This window comes from Columba livia, chromosome Z, assembly GCF_036013475.1.
Source record: "Columba livia isolate bColLiv1 breed racing homer chromosome Z, bColLiv1.pat.W.v2, whole genome shotgun sequence".
Lineage (NCBI taxonomy): Eukaryota > Metazoa > Chordata > Aves > Columbiformes > Columbidae > Columba > Columba livia.
This window is the reverse complement of record NC_088642.1, coordinates 68,249,592-68,268,216: the sequence shown is the minus strand read 5'-3', so window position 1 is coordinate 68,268,216 and position 18,625 is coordinate 68,249,592. Positions and strand designations below refer to the sequence as shown.

Genomic DNA, 18,625 nt, shown 5'->3' with positions numbered 1-18,625 from the left:
ACGCATAGGGGCGGTACTTCCTGACTTTTATAATAGTTTCCTGTAGCATTTACTTTTTTATGAAAACAAAGATGGAAGGGACTCTGTTGGCAGGATCTCTAAACTCTGCTTTGTTCTGTGTTTGCTAGGACAGAGCACAGTGAATGACACTACTGTAAAGTTTGGAGCTGTGGGTGGAAATGGATTTAAAGCAGCTGTGGAAACACCATACCTGGATAAAACTTACAGGTAATATAAAACTAGTACAGCTTGTAGCAGGGAGAAAAGGGAAGTGCCTCGCTGCATGTTTTAGAGGTCACAGCTGTGACTACTTGTCTCAAGATTTTGAAGATGTTGTCAAATTATATGGTTTAATTGTGCTGACACTGTGGCTGCAACTAGTGCCAAGGATTGGGAAACATAGTGGGCAGTTTATCTTGAGAAGTGCCCTTGACTGACATCTTGATCTGGTGGGAGCAGTGATTGTCAGTGACAGCACCGAGATTGCCTTTCCTGTTCCTGGTGCTCTTGGCATTGTGGTGCTGTCCTGCTCCCAGAACCCAAGCAATGGCTGTGCAGTGTCCATGGCACACTGAGCAACACAGCTGCTTGTTGGCAGGGACAATGACAAGATAAAAAAACCCTCACACCCTGCTCTTCATTTGTTCCAATACACAGTTGGCATGGGAGCAGTACTGCCTAGGGAGAACAAATGGGGCTCCCTGGATCTCGTCCTTCATCTCTATCCCAGCCTGAGGCAGGATTCATGCTGTGTGCCCGTGTGTGCACCAGAGCCATCCTAGCCATGCTGTGTGTCTGAGCAGACAGGTTGTGCCTTGGAAGACCTTCACCTCTCCAGTGAGGTGGCCTGATGAAACAAGGTTCTATTTGCTTCCCTCTCTTATTTTGTGACAGAGTTGATGTGGGCAGTGACAACAATGAAGTGATGAATCCTTTGGGGCTCCGATTTCTCACCTGGCTGCCAGATGACAGCTTCCTTGTGGTTGGTCAGGGTCAACATGCTGCTCTGTCTGTCCTTCACCATCTGACTGCAGTGCCTCATGCAGCTGGAGCTGAAGAAGAGCGCCTGGCTTTGAGGTACTAGAGATCTGTCGGTTGTGGGTGAAGTCTGAGAGCACCTCTGGACAGTGCCTAGAAGGAATTCTGTCTCTCATTACACATGCAGCCTGGAGGCTGTTTATTGTGGAATTCACACTCTTCCTGCAGGAGAACCAAACAGCTCATGAAGCTGCCTACTGGTCAGCACTTGTCCTGTAGTCCTAATGCCTAAACACAACCTGACAAGAGGGTGTATGCTAGCATGCCTGTGTCAGTACAGGATAGCTCTGTTCCTTCGTCTGAATCGGGTCCTTGGGTGGGGAGGAGACTGAATTTCTTCCATTCTGTGCTTTGCCAACCATTGTCAAGGTCCAGAAGGGGATTGGAACCCCTTGTTACTCCTGTCCTCCTCCTCACCTGCTGGCCTTTGTGGGATCAGCTGAACTAAAACCAGATCACAAAAGGAAGGCACCGGGGGTACAGAAATCTACTTCCCAAAGGGATCTTAAGAGTTGCTTTCTGCAACAATCACACAGCAAAGATAGGCTGATTTGCATATGGACTGTAGATTAGAACAAAAGAAGTGTGGGGTCTGCAAAATGCTGTGAGCATGCAGACAGTGACTAGCAGGTAGGCAAAGGCCTCTTGGCTGGAATTGTTGGTGTTCTGTGGTGCCAACTTCAGCTGGCATAGGTGTGAAAAGACTGCAGAAGATCCTTACATGAAGAAGGTATTTGTCCATGTTGGAGATGTGCACCCTTCCATCTGGCCACAAATGCAGGATCTAGATGTTAAATGTACCTCTCCTGTGACTGATGGTTTGTGTTTTCTCGGGCTTGCTCCAGGTTGTCTGTGCCTGTAGATGGAGAAGTGATCAGCCTGTTCTGCAGCCCAGTGACCAAAACTGTAGCTCTGCAACTGGCTGATAGACAGATCCTGAAATACCTCTGGGGTAAGCTGGACCCTATTAAAGTACCTGGTCTGAAGTGTAGTTACCATTAAACCTCAAAAGGTTTAATGAGATAATTTCACTTTCAGGGTCATGGGTGACTCTAGCTGGTAGTTGGTTCTGCCTTTCATGACTCCTCTGCTTCCAGAAACGGGCCCAACTTAGTGATTTGTGTCAGAAAGGAGTTAATGTTGAGAATGATAGTTCAGACTTCATGATATGAGGATGACTGGTTTGGTGATTTCAGAAGGACTGACTGACTGACTGCCATGTCCTTGACACTTCTCTATTCTTCCACAGTGGCATAAAAGTGCTGCCAAGCCCCTAGAAGCTACCACCTTCTTTTCTGCTGTGTCCTAGACTTTTGTGTCAGCATTCCTCCTCTCTGTCAGTTGGCATAGCTTATTACCAGCTCTAGTTTTCTTGAGATACATGTCATGTGGTTGTAATGTCTGAATCTTTGACTGTAAAGTGGTTTGATCTTCTTTTTTCTTCAGAGGCTCCTACTCCAGTCCTTGAGCCCTGGCGGACTAGCAGTGGTGCTGCTGTTCGGTTCCCCTACCCTTGTGTGCAGACTTCCATCACAAGGATCAATGGTGAAGTAAGTAAGACTGTGAGCAGATTAAATTCCCTACTCAGTTGTTCTCTTGTGTCAAATGTGTCTGTGTTCTTCTGCCCAGTGTCCAGTGATACTTCTCAGTGTCATTCTTCATAAGGCCCTATGCAGAACCAAAAGTATATCTTTCCTGTTCTTCAAGAGAGTTTCTGATGGCTTGCAGTTAACACCCAATCTCCCCATTCTATGAATTCAATTAATAATGTCATTGAAAAGTGAGAAATTTCAGATTTAAAATTTCCAGCAGTCACTGCCATGGTTTTCTTGAAAACAGCATTTTGCTCTCTTTGATCTGAACTTACCCTATTAGTAAATATGGCTGCACCGAGTTACTGCAGATCTCCTGCTACTGGTGCTTCCTGTTGGTAATGGTTTCTTGACAGTTACAACAGCTTAAGGAATGACTAACTATTTTGTTGGTGGTTTCAGGGTTTCTTTCCTTCAGCATGCATCCAGGTGAATGCTGTATATAGTTGCTTTGCTCTGATCTGTACTACTGCTTTTCCTCTGGTATTTTGAACCAAATGCTGCTCAATTATCTGGCATGGTTTCTGCTTCCATTTTGTTACTGTGTAGTTTTGGTTACAGGGTAGACTAGACTGGGTTTCTAGACAGAAGTGTTTAAATATAAGTAAGCCATCCTGGTACAGAAGTTGTATGACTTCCTGTCCAGCTTCTTCAAGTAATTAATGTGAGGTACACAGTACCTATTTGTAAGGTACTTCAATCCAGTGATAGTCATTGGAGGTTGTTACACTGATAGCTTTTTATTTACAGGAGGTGATCTTGGGCCTGACAGATCGATGCCGGTTTTTTGTTAATGATATTGAGGTACCAAAGTTATTGCCCCTCATTGCATTCCCTTTTTCTCTGCCAAAGGCAGCTTTACTGTTGCACTCTATACAGCTATAAACTTAATCATTTTTTCTACAGGTCGCTTCCAACATCACCTCATTTGCAACGTACAATGAGTTTTTGTTGGTTACAACCAACTCCCACACCTGTCAGTGCTTCTGCTTGAAGAACATATCAGTGCAAGGTAAATGCTGCCTGCTGCTGCCTATTGTCTTGGAACCACAAGGTGTTCCCATTTTTCACATTAAAACCTGCTGTACTTAGGTCACTCAGGGCAACTGCTTAAGAGATGGAGGAAGGGAGCTGCTTTCAAAAACCTATCAGAGAGCAAGGAGCACAGGGAACTGACTTTGTGTATCACATGTTCCTCTCAGGGGACAGGATGTGTCCCTTCACTGTTTTCAACAGCTTAGCCCTGTGTTCTCTCCCTACCCTCTCCGTCCAAAAAAAAAGAAAGGGCTGTGTGCTATTTGAGGGTGTGTGTCAGAGAAAGGATCCCAGTAGAAAAAGTTCCTGGTGGCATCTGGCTATGAGGGGTGTGAGGACCTGGGAGAGGTCCTGTTGGTCCATTGCAGCTGACTGTGTTCCTCTCATCTGCTCTGTTGAGCTTTGTGCTCCTGTTGTACAGAGCAGGAAGGGTGTACAGGAGTGCTTAGCATTAAGAGATCCTTTTTCTGTCTGGAACCCTTGAAGATCACCGATCTATCGTTGACTGAGTTGGTCCAGTACGACCTTACATAGGCAAGCCTGCCTGGGGCACCGTGCTGTGGTGTGCCATGTGTGCTGATAAATATGCTGTCTTCAGCCCTTCAGGCTGGCCTGAGCAGTGCTGCACCCAACAGTGAGACCCTGCGCAAGGTGGAGCGAGGTTCACGTATCATCACCGTTGTGCCCCAGGACACAAAGGTTGTTCTGCAGGTCAGTGCTCGGTGCGTGTCTGCTGATATCTGCTATCGGAGTGTAGGAGGGCAGTATCAGTGGCAGCTGGTCAACCTGCAGACACTGTGTGCAGCATTACAAAGCTGTACTGCTGCAGCGCAGTGCCTCACAAATCTCCAGCTGCCTGGCTGGATGTGGAGGGATTTTGAACATGCCTGTTGGAGTTAGGTTCAGCACAGGCAGCTGGGTATGTACAGAACTGCGAAGGACTGACCAAATGCCTGATTGCTGAGGTAGTGTAATTCCATGCCTTGTGGCCTCTCACAGTAAATCTCAGACCTACCTCTTAGTACCTCCTGTATTTGCTAGTAGTCCTCCCTTAGCTTTGGCACTAAAAGTGTTGAGCTCAACTTTCAGAACCAGCATCGGTTCACAGAATGGAGAAGGGTGTCATTTGAAAGGCACCTCTGGAGGTGTGTAGCCCAGCGTCCTCCTCAAAACAGATGTAACCTGCAAGCCTGATCAGGTTGCTCTGGGTTTTGCCTGGTTGAGTCCAACCTCCTGAGGAAATAATGTTTCTGAGCTGAGAGGATTTTCAGATATTTTTCCACAGTTGTTGGAATTACTTGTCCGTCAAAGTGAACAAATGGGCCCATGCACCTGCAAGCAGCAGACAGGCCAAGAAAATTGGCCAGTCCTTCACTTTGCCTTCAACGTAGGTAAAGTAACTACAAATAAATAATCGTGTGGATCTTGTGTTATAGATGCCAAGAGGAAACCTGGAGACAGTTCACCACCGAGCTCTGGTTCTTGCTCAGATTCGAAAGTGGCTCGACAGGTAAATTATACTTGTGTATTCTGGTATTCCCTCCCCCAGTCTGAGCTGTTAGAGGCTGGCTGCCTTTGATTTTGTTGTGCTAGAGAAAGGAGGGAGGCTAAGCTCAAGGGAATTGACTTCATTAGTGGAAATGATACTGTTTCTGGGGCTACCAGCTAGAAGTCCAGCTTTCAGCAGTCCCAGGTGTCTCTCATTTCAACACTGAAGGACTTTAACGTGTGCTGAGACTGTGTGGGTGGGAGAAATCTTCATCTGCTCCAGTCTTTAGACGTCTTGATCACTTCATGGTGAAGCTTGCTGTTTTTCACATTTTGTTTAATTGATTTACATTGAAGTTTTCTGAAACAGAAGTTGGTCCATTAGATTAAAATGTATTTCTCTGTTCTAGGAGGAAAAAATAATGGCAGGCCTGTGTTGTTTCTTCCACTTGGCATGCTGGTCTCTTCCACTGCAGAGACTGGCGATGAACACTGCCTTGCACATTTTTTCTGAAAGGCATTCTGCATGGCTTATTGCCTAGGCTATTCCCTTCCCAGGGTGTCTGTGCTTACCTCTAGTCAGTCACATTTATTTGCAGATATTGTACTTATTCACTATGTAAACTATCCCATTTGACTCATTCCTCCAGGCTTATGTTCAGGGAAGCATTTCAGTGTATGAGGAAGCTGCGAATCAATCTCAATCTTCTCTATGACCACAATCCCAAGGCAAGTATGCCCAGTTCTGTTGTGTTGTTTTCCATACCCGTCTAGCCTGGAATCCATCAACATTGAACAGTGAGCTCAAAAGGGTAGGTGGTGCTGTCAGTTCCGATTTCAGCAGGAGTGGCTGCTCTGCACTGCTGCATCCTCATGCAAGCAGATGGGATTTAGCATTTCCTACATCTTCTACATTCAGAGAAGGTCTTTTAATTTGTTCTTGTAGTTAGTGTACTTACTCAGAATAACAGTAGTAACATTCTTGTTCGTTTCAGGTATTTCTGGAAAACACAGAAACCTTTATCAGGCAAATAGATTCTGTGAACTATATCAACTTGTTTTTCACAGAACTGAAGTGAGTACAATTCTGCACATGGAAGCATGCATGTAATCAGTGGTGCTACAATATTTTGTCAAAATATTGGCAGCTTTTCAATATGGATGTGAGGAGTCAGTCAGAAATCTGGCATGTTGGGTCATAAAGACTCAAGTGAGCTCAGTAGTTCCAGGGACAGTCAGTGTGTCTTTTTGTGAACTCCAGCTTGCAGGCAGCCATTAGATTTTACAGCAAGGGATGAGCACATCGTCTGATTGCTTTGTCCTCTGGTTTGCTGTACCGGAGTAAATGTGAACAGAGAAAGTTTTGATCCGTCATGAAGAGGAGCAATACAGCAGTGCTTTTCTGAATCCTGAGGCCGAGATACTTGCTTAAATTCCCAATTCAGGTCCCCTGACTTCTTTCTTAAAGATTGAGTGATAAGAGGCTTTAAGCCATTGGTAGCTTCAGGACTTCTTAACCTTGTTGAATTAAATAATTGTGTAGGAGCTGGAGCTATCACTTAGCTGTTCTGTTTTATTTTCAGTTTTGACCTGACCTTAAATCTTTGTCTAGAAACAAAAGCAAATGGTTCAGTTTTACAGAGTGCTCTGTGCTGAGCATCTCTTTAGTGGATTTAGTAGAAGACAGATGCATCTTGAAAATCTTGCCTTCTGATTTTTTGTGCAACTAGAGTAGTTGTTTGGAACAATTTGTTTCAATGCATCTCTTGGCTGAGAAACAGTTGAGACAGTTAAGAGATGTTGGAGAGTTTTCTGGTAGTGTGGAAGGTTGTGTGTAAGTACTGGATGACATATGAGCTGTTTTGTTGAGTAGTTGTTTTCTGCATACATTTGTGTTTCTTAATGTTATTGTCTTTGTACTGGGCTGTGTGATGGACGACGCTAGTATTCACGATGTCTTGTTTTTTTTAGAGAAGAAGATTTCACAAAGACTATGTACCCATCTTTGAATGGTAGTGGTAATGCTCAACCACACCAGTATCCTGACCAGAATAAAGTAAACCTTGTATGTGATGTGATGAGAGTTGCCATGGAACACATCAACCCTCAAAAGTGAGCATTGTCTTATTGTGGGTAAAGGAACCATTAGAGAGATTTCTAGTAATTCATTTGCAGAAAGTGAAGCTGTCCTTAACATGAGTTATTTTGCTTCAGATCCTCTGAGGTGATACTGTGGTCCACAAAACTTACATAGCCATACCTTCCATCTGCTGAGGATGCTGTCCTGAAAAACACAACGTCTAATTCTGCAGCTAGCAAAGCAGCTTCTTACCGCAAGAATTTAAGTAATAGACACATGGTGCTTGTAAGGGCTTAAGAAATATACTCAATTAAGGAACAACCTGTATGGCATAGGGGACAGTGAGGCACAAGAAGGATTGTAATCTCAGGGAGATGCTGGCTTTTAGGATCAGCTGGCCTTTTGGAAAGATCTCAGCTGTTCCATTTGAGACTGAATTACTTTTGTAAACCTTCATTTGCCTATTTCTGAATTATTACCTTTTCAGTAACCATCCTCTTTGGATGAATCAACACTAGGCAATGATAAAGACTGGGAAAATAGGATAGTAACAGTGGTTAGTGAAGCAGTGTTAAACCATGGGCAGCTTATATGTGAAACAGTGGATAGAGGAGCAACAGATGGTGGGTTGCTGCTGAACCCTGGAAATTTAGATACTTTTCAGTAAAAGGTTTTGGAAAACAAAGCATCCCCTTAACTGGGAAAGCTGGTTTGAAATAGTACCTGTGAAATTTATGGAAGTGGAAATAACCTCCTAGAAAGCTTTCCTTTTATAAAAAAGACCATTTTCCTGCTAAATTTGATCAGGAAAACTGTGTCCAGCTATCTGAGCTTTCAGAGAGAGTGTTCTCTCTCCATTACACTGGCTGGCATGGTAAGGAAACTCATTCAACTCAAAACACACCTCTGGTCTTGTGACATGTTTGGGCAGACATGCTGAGTAGAAAAACCTTTCTGGTATATTCTGTTCTCTTCACATTTTGCTGCCTTCCTTTAAAAAGAGTAGATGGGTTTTTTTTTTACTAAAATGTAAACTAGAACCTGCATGAACTGTGCTAAAATAGGAAGAAGCAATGTTTCTGCCTTCTTGCTTTTTCATTTACTGTTCCTGTTTTCTTCAGATACTGCCTATCGATACTGACAGCACATGTGAAGAAGAGTCCTCCAGAACTGGAAATTGCTCTCCAGAAGGTTCATGATCTTCGAGGTGTTGTATCAGCAACTCTAAAGTTTTGAAAATGTGTGGTTTGCAGGAGCTGTAATTGTTAGCATAGTTCACCCTGAAAATTATTTTAAGGTGTTTGTTCATGGAGTTAGCCAGAAAACAGAAATGTGCTTTAAACTAGCTGTATGTTAATGGAACAGCAGTGTATCAGCTAAGATACACTGCTGTGCGTGCCCTTGGCTCATCCTTGTATCTAGGTATGTCTCCTTCTCCCAGAGGTTCCCATTCTGGATCCTAGTGTCTCAAATGGGCAAACTTTGCATTTATTCTGTGCTGATACTTCTGACTTGTCACTGTTGCACACTTAGCAAGTTACTGTACTTGGGTTGATCCTTGAAGTTGCCCAGAAAAGGCAAAGAAACCACTCTGGCAAGAGAGAGCATGCTGTTAGTTTGGTTCCTGTCTGGTGTCAAGGATATGTCTGATAATGCATCTCGCTCAGAGTGGGGTTTCACAGCTGATGGTGTAACTGATCATATTCTGCTTTATCTTGTTACAGAAAGCATTACTCCAGATGTCAAAGCTGTGAGTGCAGAAGAAGCACTGAAGTACCTGCTTTTCCTTGTGGATGTCAATGAATTGTATGATTATTCCTTGGGGACGTATGACTTTGATTTAGTCATCATGGTGGCAGAAAAGTCTCAAAAGGTATTGGCTTATAGTTCCAGCCAAGGAACTATTTTTTTTTCTTTCCTAAAGGTTCTTTTTAGTCTGCCTATCAGACACATGTTTTGTTAGTCATAGCTCTCTACCCAAGCAGGATCCCCATTGCTCAGAAGTCCTGCATGTGCTTGGGGTGATACTGGGAAGGTGGAATGTCTCTGCATCCCCCAGCACTTCTTGAGTACATCTTTGGAAACTTGCTTGTACTGAAGGTGAAACATGGCTTTTCTAGAGTAGCATGGCAAAGTAGCTCTGGGGATGGGAGGGACTGTGGTCTGAGGTGTTATCACTGCATGCCTTATGTTCCCAGTTCTGTACTCTTGATTCTTGCTTGGTTTGGTGGTGGCTACGATAATAATGTGTATCTTTGCGCAGGTTTAATCTGAAATCTCTGAAGGAAAATGCCCATCAGGGGCTTCAGAGTTTCCTAATGTTACAGCACGGCCTGCTGTCCATCAATTAAAACACCCTGGTCATGTTAACAGGTTTGGTGTGGGGAAGTTGGTCACCTTACAGCAGCAAATCTATACATGATAATAGCTAATAGAAAATAATATTTGATATGATACATAACCTTGAATTTTAAATGTCACCAGCCTTTAGCCACTGCTGGAGTCCATGTAGAAAGAGGCCTGGTAATTTAAGTTCGTCATTCCTGGCAAGAGTACATAGACATAATTAATTATTTAATATGACTTACATTAAAAAAATATTTTTAGTGTATTATTGTACAATTTCAAATATGAGACTGTCTGTTGGTGGAGATGTGGGCATATGTCTTAGCAGGTTAGCTCAACTGCAGTTTTCATTATTCTTTGCAGGACCCAAAAGAATACTTGCCCTTCTTAAATACCCTCCAGAAAATGGAAGCTAATTATCAGCGATATACAATAGACAGACACTTGAAGAGATACACAAAAGCTCTTGCACACCTCAGCAAATGTGGTAGGTGTCCTGCACATGCAACATTTCCAAGGAGAAATTCTGCAGTGGAACATTTCCATTTTGGAGAGCCTTTGTGGGGGAAAAGCTAAAGAGAATTGCACAAGGTTTTCTTCTCTTTTGGTAGTGTATGGTGAACTTCTGCTACATGTTTTTTGTAGTGTAGCTTGTCTTAGGGAGAGAGAGATGAGAATGTTCGCTGCTCTGTGATCACGAAGCGTGTCTTGTTTTGTGCCTGTTGTAGGTGGCTTGTTCCCAGTTAATATTGCTGCCAAAAATTGAGTAAACCTCAAGGAAGTTAACACCTTGATTTTTATATTAGTAGAGCAGGTGCTTTTGTGCTCTTCCACCCAAAACACCTTGCTTCTTAATGAAGCAACACATTGCTTCTTAATGCAGTGAACCCAGGCTGGCTGGGAGCCATGAGAGCCATGTGCTTTCTCTTATTGCTATGAAAAATAAATTATTTCTACAGGTCCTGAACACTTCTCTGAATTTCTGAACTTGGTGAAGGATCAGAATCTGTATTGTGAAGCCTTGAAGCTGTACCCCTCTAGCACTCAGGAATACAAGGTGTGTAAGCATGTGACACTGCAGTGCACAAGTTTTTTATTCTTTCCCACATATGTTTGCACATCCTCAGCACCTTCAGTGGGGACAGGAATGAGACAACAGCTGCTTGTGTTCAGGTTCTGCAGGTCATTGCTATTCCTGTGTTGTCTGAGACCCTCCTCTGAGATAACAACTGGAATGACTTGGCACTGACCCTGCAAGGTCTGGTCATTGAAAGAGTGGCTGTGATTTCTTTGATCCCATGACTAGTAGAGCACCTGGAGTCTGGTTTCTGCTGCACTATCTTGTGATGTGCTGGAGAACTCTCGTTATCACAGAAGGATTTTTCTTCCTGTCTTTACCTTTGTGATATCAGCTTTCTGTCTGGCATTTGCAAAGTGTGTGGGGACACTTTGTTAAACTATTCTGCTGAGTGCTAGAGAGCTTGGGTTACTTGTAGATGTGCTGTTTTCTAGCATGTAGTATCTGGTTTTGGTATTACTGAAGAGCTTTAGCTTGTCCAAGGCAGAGGTAAAATGTAAATGAACACATTTAATATCATTTAATTTAGATATTGTGAATATACAACACAGAATTCTTTGTAAAAGAAGTAGATGAATAAGTAAGAGGGGAAATACAGAAACTCTGTTTGCAACACAGTGAGAGCAGAAAGGATTCTTTCCTCATGAAGGAGATCTGTTCCTGACTCTGGCTCATTGGGAGTCTTTCTTTATTCCTTCTGTATTCTTCCAGTCAAATCCACCCTCCACTTATTGATGGAGATTGTACGCTTTGAATACCGTAGTTAAGCTCAGCATATTGAATCACAGCAGCCTGTGCTTATAGAGTTGCAGGGCTTGCATCCTCCCTTGTGCTGGTGTTTTGACTCCTGGAGTAAGGTGGTTCAGGGAGACATTCTAACAAACAGCACTCTTGAGTGGTGAAGAAGGAGCTGATTTCCTGCAATATGTAGTTTACCCAGCCTTTGGCTAGCAGAGCTAGGTACCTCCCTGTGTCTCTTGCTTCAGTTCTGTGAAATGTCTCCATGTGCTAGTCATCAGCCCTTGGCTTGATATAAAGTTTGAAATAGGGTATGAGGGTATGAACATTGTGCCGGGAAGTTCCTTGGGGGATGGGGAAATAAGGCTATGTTGATGGGCACTTAATTTTTACTAACAAAGGACTGCTACTGGTGCTACAGTTGATTTCTAATTTCTCTTTTGTCCCTTTCTTGCAGGATATCAGCGATGCATATGGGGAGTACTTGATTCAGAAGCAGCTATATGAACAGGCTGCATTGATATTTGCTCGTGCTGGCATCTTTGCAAAAGCACTTGATGCTTTTCAGAACTGTGGCAGCTGGCAGCAAGCCCTGTGCATGGCATCACGGCTTGGTTACACAAAGGACAAGCTGTCCAGCCTGGCACGAAGCATGACAGGTAGGCCTTGAGGAGATGGAAGTGTGCAGAATAAAACTGGCTGCTGTTATTTTTGGTTCATTTTGATTTTTCCTAAAATTTAGGGAAAACCTCAGTCTTCGGCAGCTTTTTTCTTAAAGGGAGAGCAAAGATCCCATGTTTCCCAAGGGTTTGTGTGATTGCACATCATGTTTGTTTCTCAAAGGAACCAAAACATGGTGGAGCTGAGCTGGTAGGCATCCAGGAGTTGCCAAGCTACCTGTGCCTTGGCTGCCCCATGCTGACTGCTTCTTGCACTTTTTCCTTGCAAACAGTTGCTGAACTGCTATTCCAAATTGCATCCTTGATTAACCTCAGGGAATGGAGATCCTTTGAAGTATCTGACATGACTGAGGCCTCTAGACATCATTGACTTAAATACCATGCCTAGTCACAGACCTTAAAGGCTATTGGATAATTCAGAGCTGTGGCTTCATGTTCTCTCCTTAAAGCCTGCTGGCAGCTGGGACCAACTGGTACTTGTGAAGCTATGTGCTGTCCTGCTGCAGGAGAAAAAGGTAGCTGGTCTCAGAGTTTGTGCTCAGTAGTGAACATCAGACTGCATGTGTGAGATGTGTTGTGGACCTGGCCTATATTTCAACAAGAGAAAGGGAGCATCATCCTGACTTCTGCCTTACTTTGAGGCAGAGTTTATGAAGGGCCCACTTACACAGTGGCAATATGGCTGCTGCCAGTGTCATCTCCCAGAGCTGAATATTCCAGTATTTTCTTTTTGCGTCACTTAGTGTGATTTGGATCCTTCGTGTCTTGCCTTTGATACTTTTTCTGGTGCCCCTCTGAAATCAGAACTGTAATTTAGCATAATGAGCAGACATGAGCTGTCTTGGATGAGTTTGCTTTGGTTGGGTAATCTTCCCTTTCCCTTTTTTCCCTTTCCCTTTTTTCCCTTTCCCTTTTTTCCCTTTCCCTTTTTTCCCTTTCCCTTTTTTCCCTTTCCCTTTTTTCCCTTTCCCTTTTTTCCCTTTTCCTCTTTCCCTTTTCCTCTTTCCCTTTTCCTCTTTCCCTTTTCCTCTTTCCCTTTTCCTCTTTCCCTTTTCCTCTTTTCCTCTTTCCCTTTTCCTCTTTCCTCTCCTCCTTCCTCTTTCCTTTCTTCTTTCCTTTTTTTATCTTTTTTTTTTTTCTTTTTTTTTTTTCCCTGGTGTTATATGTCACTTGCTCTCTCACATTGCATCCTAGCATACTAACCCGTGCCAAACCAGTTCTGACTTTTAGGGGACTAGAAGCCTTGAATCCTACAAGCTTGGTGGTTGCTGTCAATACTACAGAGTAGGCAGCGAAGTGTTCCCTGCAGATTGCAAGGTGCCAATACACTGGAGTTTTCAAGAGATATTTCATTTTTACATCCTGGCCCCTTCCACTTAAGTGACACTTCACTATTTCTGTCTCAGATGGGGAGCAAAACCTTTTCCAGCTGCCCTTGAAGGATGTGCACCAGCATTTTCACAAGCAACTGGCTAATAATGTTGCACATTAATGAATCCTTGACATCAGGCAGCCCTTCTTTTTACCAGGCAGCCTGAGTAAAGTGTGTGAGCAGGTAGAAGTTGCCTCAGTGAGTGGGATTGTCCTCTACTTAGTAATTTTGTGATTCAAAATCCAGCTACTTCTGGAAAGCTGAACTCCACCTTTTCTTCCAGGAAAACTAGTTGAACAGAGAAGGCATGCAGAGGCAGCCATACTCCTGGAGCAGTACACTCAGGTAATGTAACCACATTCCTGTCTGTGCCACAGTAATATCCTGTCAGAGAGATATTCCATCTGTGTTTTGTCTGTTCGCCTGGGCCACGTGTGACTCCATGCAGGCTGACAGCAAACCAGTCTGTGCCATGGGCTCTCTTGGAAAGGGCAGAGCAGGTCAAGGTGATGCAGTAAGCCGGGCGAGGATGAATGCTGAGCTTTTCCGCTTATGAAGCTGTCTCTGCTTTGATAGAAAAACCTTTTATCTCAGAGAGCTCAAGCATGAGGGCTGGAGTAAAGAAGACAGAGTTCCAGAGGGATTTCCCCTCAGCATAGGAGAAGTAACATAGTTTGTGTTTGTTCTTTTTTTAATCTCAGCACTTCAAAGTGTGCTAGGTGCTACGTGAAGGTGTATAACTAGCATCAGTAACAGTATATGATTGCTCTTTCCTTCTAGGACTATGAAGAGGCTGTTCTCCTGGTCTTAGAAGGGTCTCTCTGGGAAGAGGCTTTAAGGCTGGTAAGACATTTTAGAGCACAAAAAACAGAGTGGAAATATTTCTTTAGAGTGCAAGAACCAGAGGGATGGGATCTAGATTAGGTCCTTAAATAATACCTTGTTTACTTTCTCTGATCCAGATTCACAAGTATGGTAGACTGGATATCTTGGAGACCAACTTTAAACCTGCTATTCTGGAAGGTGAATCTGTGCAAGAATCTGAGACTTCTCTGTGCTATAGAGACTGAAGAAGGTCCTTACTGGTTCTTTGGGAAGTCACAGCACTCCAGTACTGGAAACTGTATGGAAGGATACTTTGGTTCTGCCCAACTGATGCTGTCCAGTTAGCTGCATTTGACTCTACTCAATGCAGCTTGAAGCCCTGCAGTCTCATGGGCTCTTTTTAGCTCAGCCAAACTCCTTTTGAGCTTTTCCACACCTCACAGTCACAAACTGCAAAGGGGTCTATGTCTGCATGTCCATGAACAAGCAGGAGGTCCTTGCTCCAGAGCACATGTGGCAGCCAAGCTGTGGACTTAAGAAAATGGCTGGCTGTGCTATAAGGTTTTATTAGTAGTTTTTGAAAAATATGATTTAACAGATGTATTATCCCTTCTATCCAAGAAGCATTGTTGGTTACTATTGGTTGTTTTTCCTTTGAAACCTAATTCATGTAGAGAGAAGTGGCCACAGAGCTTTCTGCTTTTCTGGTTCTCAGAAACAGACTCTTTTTCCACAAAATGGTTGTCTGGCAGGTTAATTCACTCTGCATTCAAGTGCATCTTGTTTGGTGGTCTCCTCTGTTATAAGCTTGGAATTTCTTTCCACTTGAGCCCTGTTGTGTGCTTGGCACCTGACTTCTGAGCTTGTTGAAGGACTTTACTCCTTCAAAGTTCTTGTGTAAAAAATGCTTTTCTGGGTCTTTTGCACAAATGCTTATGTTCTGATTTTCTTATTGAGCAGCTCAGAAAAGTCAGCTGACCTTCCTAGATTCTCAGAAAACAGCATTTCTTCACCATAGGAGTCGCCTGCAAGTGGTCCGAGAGCTGAAGCAGAAGGCTTGTGAGAGCCTGCAGGGTTGGTATTGAAATGCATGTGACTTTATCCTGCATACGTAACTCTGATCACCTTTTCCTTGCGGTTACCACTTGCCATGATGGTGCTGTGTTCTCTTCTAGCTCTAGTGGTATCTACAACAGTAGAACGGCATTCTTCTCACCCTTTCCTCACACCATACTTGGGCTGTGATTATTTGACCTTGCTCATTCTGTAAAAAGAGCTTTATTTTCAGTGCTGTCTGTGTCGCAGCTTTCATGTGATGAAAATGCACCTGAAAGCATTTCAAAGTAACACAGCATTGTCTCCACCATGCCAGCCTGGCTGGATCAGACAGTGCTTAGCATGCCAAGTACCCTCTAAACGCATTCACCTGCCAGCTCACACAGGCTCAGGGTAGTTTTCTGAAAGCAGAGTGCGTTGTCCTGGTCCAGATTTGCTGCGCTCAGATTGTCATCCCTCTGATCGTGCTGTTTAATGTCACAGTCCCCCCGAGGGCAGAGGAGCAGTGTTCTTCTCGCAATTGGTGTTTCTTCTTGTGTGCTCACTGAGAGGAGTTGAGAGCTGTAAGGCTCTGAAACAGCAGCAGGTAGAATGTGTCTGCCCAAGCTGCTTCTCCAACAAGCTACATACGTTACCCAGAGAGGAAGCTTGGAATAACTGTGACTTTTTTCCATACTGTGACAGTTGTTAACATGTTTTGCAGATTATGATATGCCACATTGCCCAGAATTGGATCTTTTCTCTGAAACCAGCAGTGTTGTGACAGCCAGCGACATGAACAGCAAATATTCACACAGCAATTCAAGAATATCAGCGTAGGTATCTGCCTCCAAATTAGGTAGTGGCTGCCCTGGGCATCAGCATTTGCTCATGCTTGGCATGTTCCTCCTCGCAACTGTGCGTGCCTTGAAGCTGCTTTAGTTACAGGCATTTCATGGTTATTTTAACTCTTATTGGGAGGGAGAGAGCAGAAAATGCCAGAAGCTACTAGTGCAACAGGAACTGAGTGCCCAGCAGAGGAGCTGTGAACAGTCTCTGGCAGGGAGCTGGCTCTGTGAGTGCTGGGCATGTTGCCAGAATAGCTGGCTGTAGGAAGCAGAATATGGGCAGAGCTCCTCAGACATTAACAGCTTGTGCGCATGGCTTGTGCTCTTTGTCCTAGGTTTTGTGCTTGATGGGTGGAGGTTGCTACTAAATCTCATACCAGTGTCTTCCCACAGTGGGTGTCCATGTTGCTTTTGAGTGCTCTTAAGAATGTGAACTGCAGCGTGGGGTGTGTTAGAGGCCAGTGTAGTCTGTGGGACTGCTTCTGAACTCCCTAGTGCAAAAATACCGTTGTGGGAAAAGTGTGGACTTCTTAGGGCACTTTCTGTAGCCTACATGAAAGGAGGAAGAGAATGCAACCTTAGCATTCAGCATACCTGTGTCAGAGTGTGCTGATCAGTTGGGGATGCTATGCAACAAGTACTGGCCTGTGATGAGAAGTCGCTTTCCTGTGATAATGGGCAGGAGCTGAGCTGTATCAGTTCACAACTTGTGCAGACAGCAGAAATGAAAGTGTGCAGAGGCAAGCACAGACCCTGGCACCAAATTGTTTTAAGTGGAGCTCAGGTTTGCCTGATAGTGACTACTGCCAAACAATTTACACTACTCTGTGCTTAGGGCAGTGCTGGAACAAAGAGAAGTCCTTTTTGTAGTAGAGAAACAGCTCAACTACTGACTTATGTTTCAGACCACAAAGGATATTGGTTGAGTAGCATTGAAAACACGGACATAAAGATACCTAAGCCTGCATGCAGTCTCCTCTCACTGCAGAGAGTGAGGAGTTAAGTAATAAGGTTCATGCGCACTGTTGATGTTCCTTCAGACATACCCTTTAACAGCTAATCCTTTTGTGCACACTATAATTAAGCGTCCTCCTTTTCAGGCGATCTTCAAAGAACCGGCGCAAGGCTGAACGCAAGAGATACAGCCTGAAAGAGGGGAGTCCTTTTGAAGATATGGCTCTTCTGGAAGCCCTGGGAGAAAATGTTCGTGCTGTTGAGACTGTGAAGGGTAGGACACTTGACCTTAATGTGCTCCACAGCTTGTGAGGACAGCTGAAGCAGTTATGATCCTTCTTGTTCTTAATTGGTGTGCTGGGGTGTCACAGATGACTGATTTAGGGTCCTGCTTGCTGCAGAGCAGTTTAGATCCCTCAAAAGTACAATTTAACAGAGTTTGATGGCAAGGTTCACTCCATTACTTACTGCACTGAGAAAATATGCCAAGCAGAATTGAGTGAGAGTTGTTTTAGAGTGATTTCTGTGAGGACAGGAGATGTGAAAGGGTAGTGGAGGTCCTCCCATTGAGTCATGAGGTTCAGAATGGCCCCCCTCGCTTTCTAAACTCCTTTTCAGAAAGGAATCTGGGTGTGGCTGGATCCAGACTAGACCCAGACTTGGTCAATAGATCATGTCTAAGAGACATAGAAGGTAAGGGAAAACAGGTAAGAGATTAGTTATATGTGTTTATGACTAAAGGGTTATATGTGCACACCCGATTCTTTATATGGCTTGGCTAGAATTTCAAAGTTTCATGATTCTGCACCATAAGCTGCTTACGCACCTCCAGGGGCCTGGTGGTCAAGGTGCTCCAAAGTCTGGATCCTAGGTCTCTCCAAGCAAGCTCTCAGACGTCAGAGTTGGTAGAAATAAATAATATAGGGGAGTACTATAGCAGCAGGGTCTGCTCGAGCTGAGTGCCTTCACAGTGGTGCTGAGCCAAGCATAGAAATCCATTGGCTTTTATACCCCTCATGTGATGATTCAGTCCAGTAGTAATACTGGAGTCTGGGGCCTTCTTGCTTCTCATTGGATTCTTTCACTGTCTTCAGACAGGCCCTGGTTTGTTTAGCTGCAGATGTTGTTGGTAGTCCATAGCCACTTTGTGCTGGCCTTGAAAGTGTTATTCTGTCCAAATGGATCCTGTGTACATCAACAAGTGCAGAACAGGCCTTACCTTGCGGGTGTTCTTGATGCTCTGTAGCTTTGTGCTAGCCTTGAAGGTGCTTTTTTGTTCGAGTAAATTCTGTTCTTCTCAATAAGGTGCAAAACAGGCCTTATTATGCAGATGGTGTTGATGGTTTGTAGCTGCTTAGTTTTCATTAAGTAGATACAAATTTGGTAAACATGAGCAGAATTTTTCAAAATACATTTTAAGATTTCAACAAATTTAGCTTATTAAGTAATGTGAAGCAGACAGTATATGAAAAGTCACATGACATTGTAATTCTAGGTGATTCAGTCTCTTTAGTAC

At 43.8% G+C, this 18,625-nt stretch overlaps 1 protein-coding gene across 1 annotated transcript in view; it reads left to right on the top strand.

The window, feature by feature from the left end:
- The window catches only part of ELP1 (elongator acetyltransferase complex subunit 1), a 34,110-nt gene that overhangs the window by 12,665 nt on the left and 2,820 nt on the right, over positions 1-18,625 (top strand). The window contains exons 12-33 of the mRNA XM_005514560.4: positions 129-228; positions 895-1,077; positions 1,884-1,990; positions 2,485-2,588; positions 3,381-3,434; positions 3,537-3,642; positions 4,264-4,376; positions 5,102-5,175; positions 5,804-5,882; positions 6,149-6,228; positions 7,125-7,265; positions 8,355-8,440; positions 8,958-9,106; positions 9,943-10,066; positions 10,539-10,636; positions 11,853-12,054; positions 13,731-13,792; positions 14,228-14,290; positions 14,410-14,470; positions 15,233-15,346; positions 16,032-16,143; positions 17,256-17,383. Of these exons, the coding sequence (XP_005514617.4) occupies positions 129-228; positions 895-1,077; positions 1,884-1,990; positions 2,485-2,588; positions 3,381-3,434; positions 3,537-3,642; positions 4,264-4,376; positions 5,102-5,175; positions 5,804-5,882; positions 6,149-6,228; positions 7,125-7,265; positions 8,355-8,440; positions 8,958-9,106; positions 9,943-10,066; positions 10,539-10,636; positions 11,853-12,054; positions 13,731-13,792; positions 14,228-14,290; positions 14,410-14,470; positions 15,233-15,346; positions 16,032-16,143; positions 17,256-17,383 (2,340 nt within the window). The remainder of the gene's footprint in view (positions 1-128; positions 229-894; positions 1,078-1,883; positions 1,991-2,484; positions 2,589-3,380; positions 3,435-3,536; positions 3,643-4,263; positions 4,377-5,101; positions 5,176-5,803; positions 5,883-6,148; positions 6,229-7,124; positions 7,266-8,354; positions 8,441-8,957; positions 9,107-9,942; positions 10,067-10,538; positions 10,637-11,852; positions 12,055-13,730; positions 13,793-14,227; positions 14,291-14,409; positions 14,471-15,232; positions 15,347-16,031; positions 16,144-17,255; positions 17,384-18,625) is intronic.